General features: G+C 30.0%; 1 protein-coding gene across 2 annotated transcripts in view; it reads left to right on the top strand.

Moving 5' to 3' along the window:
• The first annotated feature begins 838 nt into the window (after positions 1-838).
• The window catches only part of LOC136982435 (major facilitator superfamily domain-containing protein 10-like), a 50,066-nt gene continuing 37,368 nt past the window's right edge, over positions 839-13,536 (top strand). For both annotated transcript variants that reach the window (XM_067278924.1, XM_067278929.1), the window contains exons 1-3: positions 839-940; positions 5,162-5,310; positions 8,173-8,263. In XM_067278924.1, coding sequence (XP_067135025.1) covers positions 5,176-5,310; positions 8,173-8,263 — 226 coding nt within the window. In that variant the 5' untranslated portion in view covers positions 839-940; positions 5,162-5,175. The remainder of the gene's footprint in view (positions 941-5,161; positions 5,311-8,172; positions 8,264-13,536) is intronic.

Genomic DNA, 13,536 nt, shown 5'->3' with positions numbered 1-13,536 from the left:
TCCACTTATATTACATTAATAAGTATAATGTGATATGTATCGTAGCATCACAATTCTAATGGTGAGGTCGAAAATTCTAATTCTAAGGTCGAAAAGTTTTAGATATTAACAATATCTCCGAAAAAAAAATTATTAGTGTTATCTATAACTACGTAATCTCAAATAAAGCAATACAAATTCATTTGAAATGAAATATAGCGAAAATATTTGTCGAAATGATTAATTTCCGTTGTAACGAAGTGCTGTAACGATAACCTTCGCTTTAATCGTTCGATAATCGTAAAATATTCATTTTTTAAAATAATTAATAGATAAAAAATTAAATTTTAAACGATTATTTAAAATAATTCTAGATATCAACATAATATTTTCTTTCAACAGCATCAGATTAATGTAAAAGTAATCCTTATTCGCTCTTTCGATCTTAATTAAAGTTTGAAAACAATTTATAAGCAAAATCTTGGATTGATTCCATTAAACGTGTTCTTTTTTTCATTTTGAAAATGGCAAAAGTTAAAAATTTTCTTAAAATATGGTTTGAAAGCGTAAAGGTCGCTCTTTTCTATCCTACATTGGCTCCGTTTCACTTTACACGTGGGTGCTATATTAATCTTAAATGCATTTAAAATAAGATGTAGAATAAAAAATATTATTTAAGCGTAATAATAATATGAATGCAAACTAATAGAATCAGTAACGGAAATTTTTTTATTTATTAAAATACAACTTTTATATATATAAATACATATAAAATATATATTGTATATTGATTTTCTTCAATAGTTGATACTCGCCAACAGAGGGCATTATTTTGATGTCTATTGAAAACTTTGTGATCTGTGAAGCGAAATATCGAAAATAACAGAAATAAAATGATTACGAATAACGAATAATTTAATTATTTATTATCGTAAAACGTTTGTATGTAATTATAATACAGGTAAGGTATTTAAATATGTTATAATTTAAATTAGTAGTAATTTTAACCATTTATTAGCTTTTTAATGTCATAAATATGTTTAAATGTTGTAATAATTCATTTTAATTAATATAAAATAATATTTTATAACTCGTATAGAATTAATATTATTTTTAATGCTTTACGAACGTGTCCGCTGAGGAATTTTATTTTCGTAAAAAAAAAAGGAAAAAAACATTAAAAATTCGAAAATATAATTTTTTTCGTATTTATTTAAAATACTTTATATTATTTTAGCAATATTTAAACATATTTTTACTTTTTATTAACTTTTAAATAACATGTGTCGGAATACAATGTGGCTTATTGATTTTTAAAATATAATTTAAAACGAAAATAATTTTTTAAATTGTATAAAAATACAATAATAATAATAACAAAGAATACATAAAAAATTATTTAAATAAACTTTAAAAAAGTCCGGAAAATAAACTTCCTCTAATTATACATTTACTTTGACTTGTTCTGTTTCCGTTTCCTGTTTAAATTTAATATTTTGTAACGAAAGTTAATAAATAAATAAACGTGTAAAACTATTTTACACGAAAAAATGAAACTTGTTGATCGAGTATAATGCGAATTTTATTTTATTTTTTTTCTCATGCGAGTATAATTTGCATGAAATAAATATTCATTACAAATATAGAAAAGTTCTCATTCGTTCGACTGTTGAATATTGCCTTTAGTCATGTAATCATTTGTCCAAGTTGTATTTCGGTAAGTTGTGGCTTTTAAATATCCGAAATTATTTTAAATTGTTAATCTCGAACCAGAAAACAAATATGGCGTTTAATGTAAAACACTATAAATTTATAAAAATACAAAAAGAAAAGACTCTTTAAACTCATTTTTTTTCCATAATATAATTTTAGATGAAGTTTCGTTGAAATAATTGTTAATATTTACATTATCGATGTTACAGTTTCTTATCACACGTGGTCATGTTTTTGATCGATCGATTTATGATCTTGATCGATCTTTGAATGCTTTGATTGAAATGAATAAATAACATTTTTGCTGATTCGAAGTAAATTTATTATTATGTAATGTAGTTTATATAAACGGTAATTTGAGATAAAGGGTCTATTATAAGAATATGAACTAGATTTTTGAAATAATTATACAAAATTATGTATAAAATATAGAAATGTATTTATGAGATCAATTAGTATGAGTAACATGAGACTAACTAGTATGAATTTTATCTATATCTCTTGTATGCATGCTTGGAAATTCTTGTGCTTCCATGTAGCTTTGCCTGAATTAGATGTCTACTATTTGTATATGTAAATAAATATCATTTTATTTGATCAAATGAAACTACATGTCAGTGCTGTAGATCAATATTAATATAATTGTTACATTTTTTCAAACTAAACTAAGTGCAATATCAGATATAGAATTATTATATGTAGCAGGTGATTATACATGTATTATAAATGGCAACATACTCATATTTTCAAGTTAAGGGAAGTGAATAACAACTAAGTCTTGGCACTTGATTTACAGATCACTTAGAAAAGTCATGTATGTTCCACAATTGACTTGATTGAGAATTAGAAACATATTGAGCATGGATTTTTAAAAAACACAAATGTAAAGAAAAATTGCAAGGTAAAATACAAGTGTGTCGACTTCAATAAGTTTGTCTCAAGCATAACAGCTGTGCATAGTGAATACTCAAGCAGAACCCGAAAACTTCATTCTTATTTTATTACTTATTTTTTGTAGCTTTTGAAACTTATTCTATAAATGACTTGTGTTTACAACTCTGTTAATTTATTTAGAATAAATAGAGTAAAAAATTTATTCACTTTTGTGTTTAGGAGCAGCATCACTTTTGAAGCACTTAGTGATGAGATGAATTTTATGAATAACTTTGTATAGGCTTCAGCCTATAGCCAAGTTTTAGAATACTGTAATGTAACTAATTATATTCAAAAATTTTTTACAAAATATTTAACATTTTTTTTAGAAATATAATTTTTTGATTTTTTCTTAAGAGGAAAAAGCATAAAAATTATAACTATTTTTAATCGTAAAGTTTATATGCATTTTAAATAAACATAATTTTTAAACATGATGTACAGTACAGGTATATAAATATGATATGAGATGAATTTGGAGAACTTTAAATTGAAATATTTTGAAGTTAAGCTAAATTTTTGAATGTGTAACTTTTTATTATTTATATTGTATTGATATTTATAATGCAAATATCCACTAGGAATTTGACAGACTTGGTGATTTTTCTCCATCTAAAATATAAAAATATATTTTAGATGGAGAAACTGAAATATTATTTCTGTAAATGTATTTTAACAATTTTGTTCAACAGCTTATGAATGAAATTATTAAAAATTTAAATTTATTGCAAAATTATTAGTATAGAATTTAATTATTGTGGTCAAAAATATTAATAATATAAAAATATAATAATAATATCTACTTACATATAAACTTTTACTTTTGTTTTCATTTTTTCAAATCTCACAAATGTAATTAACATATTCTAGACATAAAATTGTCATAATACAAACAACATACTTAGGTATGACTTTTTAAAACATTAGGATATATGAGTAATAAAATTTTGTCGTGCATCTTAACTTCTATTATCGATAGCATATATAATCTTGTTTGTAATTATACAATTAATTTATAAAACAAAAAGAAAATAAATGCAAAAATTTGTTATAAAAATGCTTGTGTATATCATTGAAAAAATAATAAAACATTGACATTGAGATTGTAATGAAGATATTCAGGTAGTGTCGAATAGACTTTCATCAGATAAAAAAGTTGCATCCACTTTGTTGAGAGATTCAGATTCAGACTGATATTAACTGGAAGTATTGGAAACATTTTTCATTATAGGAAGATATTTAAGTAAAGCATATCCTTGCATAATTTAAAATAAAAGACTATATGTATATTTGAATATTTGACTCATTAATAATATAATCACTATTTTATGTAAATTACATTATTAACAATATTAAATCAAATCCTTGTATTCTATCAACGACCTAGAAAGGAAATATTTCAGAATTTATAATGAGCTTAATCTAGTTAATTCTGATATTATAAAATTAGATGTACTTAAAGTTATATTATTCTGTTATTAATTTACAGTTTTTTTAGATAAGATATGTGTATATTTTACTTATTGAAATAATTAAACTTTAATTATACATATCACACCCCGGCAAGAAAAGTGACACAACTCAAGAAATGGCAGTTTTGAGATTATGTCATTGAAAAATATGTATGAAGTATTCACAACAAGTGTCACATTCCAATATTCACAACAAGTGTCACATCTCTATCTTGAAAAATAACAAAGTTATGTCACTTTTCTTGCTTTTCTAATAACTCAAAGACCTCATATATATTTAATTAAGATCCAATTGTTGCTATATTTCAATTTGTGCCTTTCTATTATTGTCGGGTATGGTATTAATGTCTAGTAGTATCAGGGATAGAGATTGTAAAGACATCCTACATAAGAAGATCCTGTATTTGGCTACATGAATTAAAGGTTCTTATTTTACTAAACTTAGTTTCTTTGTCTATATACCAGACGCACATATCTTAACAAGTTAATAAGAATGTTTGTTGTTAATTATTTGATCCCTTAATATCAAAGTGTAATGTTTTATATACAAATGTCTAACAATAAATTCAGAAAATTGCATCTTTCTTAAAAAGTATTATTGGAAGTTACTGAGTTAAAGTCATGTTGTGTTTAAATTTTTTATCTAAATCAAAATAATATTTGTAAGAATAGTTTGATATAAATTTTGAAAAATTCTAAAATTAATAATAGAGACTGACTTTTAGATAAGAGACAGTTATAACTTTATTTCATTGACTATAAAATATATTTAATAGTTTTTAGAGATTGACATATTAAAATAATATAATTTTGTTTGTATGTATGGATAAATACGAGTTTTTACAATAGAACATTTAGTAAATTTATATACAAATTGCAAAATAAAGTGCAAATTATAATTAATTAAAACATGTTATAGTTATAAGTAATTTTGATTTATTTCTAGAATTTATTTTAATCTGAAATTTTTACTAATAGATTGAATTATGTTTTTAATATTTAAATATCTTGAGTTTATTTTGATAATATATATAATTAATTATTTATTTAAAATTCCAAATTAGTGTTTTAAATTAAAATGGAACAGAAGAAGATAAATGAAAAATCAACTATTTCTATTCTTTTCGTTTCCTTAATAATTGATTTACTTGGTTTTACTGTTATTTTACCTCTTCTGCCTTCATTATTGGAATATTACAGTCAACATGATAAGGTAGGTTATAGATTAATTTTATTAATATTTATGTATAATTATTATTTTAAAATTTCAATAATTTAAAACAAATAAATATACAGGGTGGTCACAAAGTTCTGTACATATTGTAAAATAATATAACAGTAAAGATAATTCATCTAATATGATTCAGATTGTGGTAGGGTAGATGTACCGGTTATGGCCAGAAAACAAATTTAACTTAAAAATATAATCACTACATATTCAAATCTGTCCAATGAAACAAACTTTTATTGTTAACTGTTTACACAGTTAACAATAAAAGTTTGTTTCATTTGTGATTATATTTTTAAGTTAAATTTGTTTTCTGGCCAGAGCTGGTACTACACTGGCTAAAACTGGTACATATACTCTAATAGAAAAACAACTAAAACAGCTTTTATTCAGATTTCAATAGACCTGTACATGAGCACCATTAGTAGCTTGCAACAGATCCAATTGACATTCAGTTGCAAGCCTTACATTATTGAGCATGTTTGAATTTGATAATTAGTATGGCATTAGCAATTTTGTTTTTCTGAACAGCTAAATGGGGACCTGTACAATACTTGCCGGGATGAGATGGAGAAAATCTATCTCAAAACGTCGACCAACTTTTCGTTGTTGAACAGCAACCAAAATCCAAAAGTGGAGCACTCCAAAACTAAGAACCAAGAACTTAATAACTGAGAACGTCACATCCTTTTTCTGACGGTTTTTATACGTTTCTTTTGAGTCCCAGATCGAACATTCCGATAGGTCGATGCCGACTTGTCCCCGCTCTCCAATTGGTCCCCCCCTCGTTACGAATTGTAACAAGATCGGAACCCAGATCGTGGGATGAGTCAACACTGACTGAAAATTTGATTCCTATCAAAGATGTTCAATCCAAATACTCAAATTCATCTATTGTTTCAACCTGAGAAGTCTGACTTTCTCGGAAATTTCTACAAACATCCTTTTGTGGACATAAAATATTCATTTTTTGTTTTTCCTATTTTTTTTCTCGTTTGACGGTTTCTTTTTACAACATAAAATTATTTTAATTATTATTATTATTAGTTTCTATTTAAAAACAAAAGAAAATTTTCTTTTTCTTTTTTTTGCACAAATTCTAGACCCATTTTCGAAGCTTCACAATTGTTTGGAAACTGCCTGAAAGTTTGGCCCATTTAAAAAAAATGTTATAAACAGAAATGTTTTCACGTATTGTGAGACCAGAAAACTGTCTTTAAAATAAAACTCTGTTTAGATATTTAAATTTTTATTTCAATATCTAAAAAAGTTCATAAAAACTCATGAATTCAAAAAATTATACACATTTCAACTATTTTTTTTTTAACAATTTTTATTATAAGTATCCAAAAAAAAAAAAAGCTGGACCCCCTTGCTCTGAAAGTGTAATTACAACACTGACATTCATTTTGGAATATAACAAGATTTCAATTAAATTGCACTTCCTGAAATTGTGGAACAATAAACCAAGTCCAACTCAAATTGAGCATTTTCATTGACTGTTTTTTTGCAAAAAAAAAGAGGCAGTGATTTTGTTGTGAAGCAATCCATATTAGATATCCACCTTTGGTCTATTACAAATATGTTCATGTATCATGTGAGAATTTGTAGTGTCTAGGAAGTACTGAAATAATCCCGACCTTAAGTGGGGTAAGAGTGTCTGAGGACCTTACAATATAACACACCTGAAAGCCAATAGATGGATGAAACAATTTATAGCAGTCAAGATACATGTACAGTACATACAGCAATTAACAGATGATAGCATCTTGATAGTTATCGGTCAAGTATTGATTAATAATGCCAAAAAAATTAATAACATCATACTCACTTACTAACTAATTACAGGTCCAATAGTTATTTTGCAATTACAGTAGAGTGTCATTTATCCGAAAGCCAGTTAACCGAAAGCTTGAGTTGTTTGTCTGTTGTAAATTACAATCACAAACTTGCACTTATGGATCAGTGGCTGCTTCCAAAGGAACTGGGTAAATGGTGGGGTGGGTTATGTAAAGGCTTTATTTCTATATATTTATTTTGTTTCTACAAAATAAAGAAATAATTTTTAACGATACAATAGCCTTGATTATTATTATAAAAATTTTCGTTAGGCTTAAAATCGACGAAAATTCAACACGAAGCAACACGCAATGGAGAAAAATTTCAACATTGGATAGGTTAATATATTTTTTCATACATAATCGGTTATCCGAAAATTAGTTATCTGAACAACCCCAGTCCCCAATTGTATGTTCGATTGTTTTGTTAGTTGACTGATTCGTGCAACTACAGTCATTCATTGTTCAATGTAAAATTTTCAACATAGCTTCAACATAGCTGTCTTTGGAATGTATATTTCTAATGATGAGCCCATCAACCTAATTTTTCAGGGTTGTGTTGGTAGGCTTAATGCATTTGCTCTATACTCTCAGATGACACAGATGATCAGCCACTGCAAGAGTGATCAGTAACCAATTCTGTCTCATTAAAATTCTACAACCAGCTCTTAATGGAATTAATGCACAGAAGATCTTTTTCATATTCTCTCCTATATTATCTCTGGATAGTAACCACTGATTTTTGTCTCAGACAATTGCCCCATTTCCTGTAATGTCACCATTTTGCTTTCAGATGGCTTTTGACACCCTATGTTAATAAACCTGAAAAACTGAATTATTCTTCTCTTGCTGCCAACTGTATCATCTTAGGTCAATTAATTTTTCTCATATATTGTTTCAATATGTGTGAAGGACTTTGTGATTACCTTGTATATATTATCATTATTAACATTACATTACTTTTTAAATAGTAAATTTTTAAAATTGTTTATTTGATTTAATTGTATAGCAAGGTTTATATCATTGGATAGATGAAAAATTAAGAATTTTTCAAGATTACGTAGGTTTGCCTAATGAATTTAATAAAGTATTATTTGGAGGTTAGTATCAGTAATTTAATTATATCATATTGCATTGTGTATTATGTTCAATTCTTAAATGTATATCAGAAAAATATAATTTATGAAACAATTTATAGCAGTCAAGATACATGTACAGTACATACAGCAATTAACAGATGATAGCATCTTGATAGTTATCGGTCAAGTATTGATTAATAATGCCAAAAAAATTAATAACATCATACTCACTTACTAACTAATTACAGGTCCAATAGTTATTTTGCAATTACAGTAGAGTGTCATTTATCCGAAAGCCAGTTAACCGAAAGCTTGAGTTGTTTGTCTGTTGTAAATTACAATCACAAACTTGCACTTATGGATCAGTGGCTGCTTCCAAAGGAACTGGGTAAATGGTGGGGTGGGTTATGTAAAGGCTTTATTTCTATTCTAGCAAACTAAATGGTTCTTCTAGGAATCTTTTAAAAATCTGGTTAGTAGAAGTTTATATATCCAAATGTCTTCATTTTAAAATCTTTTTTTCATGCTTATAACCCACAGGTTATCTGTATTTAAAAGTCAATTTATGGGATGTTAGGTTATGTGATGGGATGAGTTGTTTGTCTGTTGTAAATTACAATCACAAACTTGCACTTATGGATCAATGGCTGCTTCCAAAGGAACTGGGTAAATGGTGGGGTGGGTTATGTAAAGGCTTTATTTCTATTTTAGCAATTTTCTGCAGGTTATATGTCACCATGGGGTTATATGCCTGAAAATGCAATAACAGGATTATAAATTCTCCATGTTCCTCAATTTTGGAAATTTCTGAATTAAATGCTATAAGTATCAATATTATTAATTTTTGTTTGTGTGGCAGTACATCTATATTTTTTTCTGTATGTATGTTTCCTTTTTTTCTGCTCCTGTATTTTCAGTCGGAATAGCTTGTTTGTTCCTGTTTCTTTGTGTAACTATAACTCTGGGTTGGCTCCCCTTTTCTTGTCTGATTGTGAAGGACTGGTTGGACGAGTTTTGGAGTAGCCCTGGAAAACAGAGATGAAAGGACAGGACACCTTTGATTGTGTGCTCGAGGAGAAAGGACCTTTTGGACAAGAGATAAGCCTGGTTGAATGTGAGTTCCCTCTCTTAGGAAGAGAAGAATTCCGTGGGCCAGCGAATAAGATTGTTGAAGAAAAGCACATGTGTATGTTATGTTCATCAGAGCCATAACATGCACATGGAGGATGAAGACAAAGAATCACTACAGAGCTAGTGGAACTGCGTTGAGCGCCACCTGTACGCAGGCAAAGGAAACTTTTTCGGGAAAACACGAGCGTCTTTGGGTTAGATACGTAGTGAGACGCGGTGCTTGTTTTCTGCCTGTGATAATGAACCACAGCTTTCTGCCACACAAAACTTCAAAAAATAACTGTTGTGTGGTCGGTTGTAGTGTTACCTTTATTACTGCGCTGCCAGGTACAAAGTTTTATTTGTTCCTGCATGAATAATAGGCCTACCCCGGGACGAAAGAGAAATGGCTGACTGCAATTTAATTCCTGAAGTTAATTACATAATGATGTGTTGCATTCTAACCAATCTCCAATCTCCTGTTAACCTTAGTTGGCTCTATTTTAAATTTAGTTCTCTAATGTAAAGTTTAGTAATTTTCTTTTTTTATGTTATTTTGTTAATCTGACAGATATTAATTGGCATATGATGTGATATTTGAATTTACAAGATCTGTGGAAGAAAGGAGTAAGAAGCAAAATTAGTATTTTAAGGAAATGAGGATAAGAATTTCCCTGTTAATATAATACTATTAGCTATTGCTATGGTCCTTATTGAAGTTCGTAACCTCTTTTCTAACCTTTGTATCCGGTACTTCTTTTACTGTCCAACAACAAACGTTTTTGGCCTCACTCGAGGTCTGCTTCAGGTTAATCGAACAAAAGAACACACAAGAATTGGCTTCCAGATTATTTGAATTAATCCTCGAGGAACTTTTAGAATATATTCGAATCTAATTTTGAATATACGCATGCGCTATGTGGCGTTGCCGTTTTTGTATTCTTCGCATACGTAACGCCATGCGTATGAAAGGGCGTTGCCGTCAAGGACAACGTCCTTTCATCTAACCGTCAAGGACTCCACGGAACTAATAGACCTATTAAGGCAAACGCAGCTAACAGATGGGGCACACATCACAGTGTTGGACTTTGTCTCATTATACCCATCGATAAAGTTAGAACCATGTTTCTGCGCTCCGAGGGATCTCCTCTTGACCAAATGCAGAACACCAACACATCGTAAGCAAGCCCTCGAGCTGGCACATCTCGTGTAATAACTCCATATTTCAGTTCAACAACAGAGCATATATACAGAAATGTGGGGTACCTATGGGCAGCCCGCTTTCAGGCGACTTATGTGAACTGGTCATACGTAAATTGGAACAAACCGTCATACCACAATATAGGTCCAATATAGTTATATATAAAAGATATGTGGATGACGTATTTATCCTGTGGAAAACGGAAATGAACATCAATGATTTTTTAAGTCGCATGAACAACAATCCATACGGGTTGACCGTTAAAATGGACCAAATATCTACCACCAATGCCCACTTCTTGGATATCAACATTAGACTAAATGAAAGAAGGATTGAAACAGGTATATACTTATAAACCTGGCTACATCCCATGGTTTATTCCAGCAAAATCAGCCGACCTGTACACATATTTTAAAATTGCAGCTTTCCGCGCTTTAGTTAGAAGGGCATATACACACCCTTCCAAATTGGAGGATACTAGGATGGAGCTACAGAAGATAGAACGCATCGCGATAGCACATGGGTACCAAAAAGAACTGATACGAAAGCTAGCACGAGTCTATTCCAGACCACGGGATACGCAGGGTACAACCATTACGCAGGCGGATCGGATTCAGGAACCGGCCAGCCGATACACGGTGGTAGAATACAATCGGCGGTTACAGTCCTTATATAAGGAAATGGCAACCAAAACTGGTACCAGAGGGGCGTACAAAAGGTCCCAAGATATATATAAATTATTGTGCAACGCCAAGGACAAAATGAACCCGCTTCGAGCTCCAGGTGTATACAGTATTCCAGTGAGAGATGACAGATTTGGGCGTGAATTGGTATACATTGGCTCCACTAAACGTTCCATCCAACAGAGAGTCAAGGAGCACAGATACAATATAAACCATGCTCGTTGCACCACCGCCTTATCCACCTACGCCACCGATCCAGAAGTCCACGCGGACCTATCCAACGCCAGGCTGATAAATAGAGCCTTTCAAACGGAGGACATCAGGGCCCTCGAAGCCCTGGAAAAATATACAGGGCCGGCCGAGTAGGGAAATGCATAAACTTTAAAGACAGCAATGCCCTTTCATATGCATGGCGTTACGTATGCAAAGAATACGAAAACGGCAACGCCACATAGCGCATGCGTATATTCAAAATTAGATTCGAATATATTCTAAAAGTTCCTCGAGGATTAATTCAAATAATCTGGAAGCCAATTCTCGTGTGTTCTTTTGTTCGATTAACCTGAAGCAGACCTCGAGTGAGGCCGAAAACGTTTGTTGTTGGACAGTAAAAGAAGTACCGGATACAAAGGTTAGAAAAGAGGTTATGGATTAAATAAACCGGTAGTCAGACTAGTAGATTGGGTGGCTTATTGAAGTTCCTTTATATATATGATTAGTTACAAATTTCATTATTTACCATGAAATAGATATATAGTTTACTTCTTCCACACCACCCTTTAAACTGTACAAAATTAAGAGTATAATAAATATCAGAATATTAATACTGCTCAGTCCCAATGATCTACAGTCACTTCTCAAGTTACGACCATTCGCACTTATGATGAAAAAGTTTATTAAAAAATTTTTAAAATGTATCAATTTTTTATAGGTTTTGTGGAATATATATCATATGCATATATATCTTGCACGCTTTTGGCGATTGATTGCGTCTCTTTCGTTTTGTTGTGTAGTCAGTTACCCTTTGCGTGTGCTTGTGTAAGATGGCTAAATGTTTTGTTGAAGTACAGTCACTTCTTGACTTACGACCATTTCGACTTACGTCCGAAGTTGCGGAACCGAACCCCGTCGTAAGTCGAGAAGTGACTGTATTGACTAATGCAGGCATTACTTTGACCTTAAACTGCAGAATGTATGTATATATTATTAATTAATATATACTTATAAATAATATATAAATTTAGAATTTATCAAATTTCTATTTATTAAAATATAAATAGTTTTACATGTAACATACAAAATTCATACAGGATAAATTCATATGTTGCGAGAATGCTATTATTCCTCAACGACAATCAAATGAACAAAATGACGAAACAAAAGTAACTGAAGTACTGAACTTTAAAATTATCACATTGAAAAATCACTGTTAAGATCGTCATCATCAGAATCTTCCTCACTAGAATGTTTTTGTATGGTTGAAGCAGATGATGGTTTCCAAGTGTAACATTTTATCATTGTTGCTTTTAAGAACTCGATTTTGTAGTTTAATTTTTATTAAATTTAATTGCAAAAAACTATGTTCAACTGCTGCACTTGAATGAGGAAGCAATAAAAACATCTATTTACTGCCAAAGTAAAGTAGAAAAATATAGAAATATAGAATTAAAACGAATGTTTTGAAAGGTACTAAATTGAAAGAAAAGATATTAGGATTTCATAAATAGTACTAGGAAAATGGTGTTGGGTATCTTGGTACTGAAACAAGTAAAAAGATATTAGATTAGTACAAAAGTACTAGGTGAAACAACACTGGTGCTGCCTTTGTAGTTCCGATTCTGTTACCCGGTGTCGCCGCTAGAGGCGCCTCAATCTAGTTTTGCCGTTCCTTCCACTAGCTCTATTGAGGACTAGAAAGGAAATCAACAAAGATATTCTACCTTTCAGCTGGGTATTAGAGATCTGGAATGTCTTTTCTGGTGCAAATACTTCTCTGACTAGAGGAATGTTTCTATCTGTTGTTGTCCAGAACTGTTCTCACAGTATTGTCTAAGTTGCCATCTCCTGGTACTGGTTGTTTTTGTACTAGTTGTATGTTTGATAGTAACATTTAATTTTAGTTTAGTATTAATAAATAGGGTAAGCTTATTTATATTAATAAAGTGGTTGTGTATATCAAGTTTGAGTTTGTTAATCACAGTTAGTAATTTCAGTCCTAGATGAGTTATTTGGTTGAAATCACTGCTGGCTGACATCCCAGATCTTGTAGAGTATTTTTGTATGTGTTTTGTTGTTTTTAA

This window comes from Centruroides vittatus, unplaced genomic scaffold (assembly GCF_030686945.1).
Source record: "Centruroides vittatus isolate TY-2023 unplaced genomic scaffold, ASM3068694v2 contig_1168, whole genome shotgun sequence".
NCBI classification, from domain to species: Eukaryota; Metazoa; Arthropoda; class Arachnida; order Scorpiones; family Buthidae; genus Centruroides; species Centruroides vittatus.
This window is presented reverse-complemented; position numbering and strand designations above follow the sequence as displayed.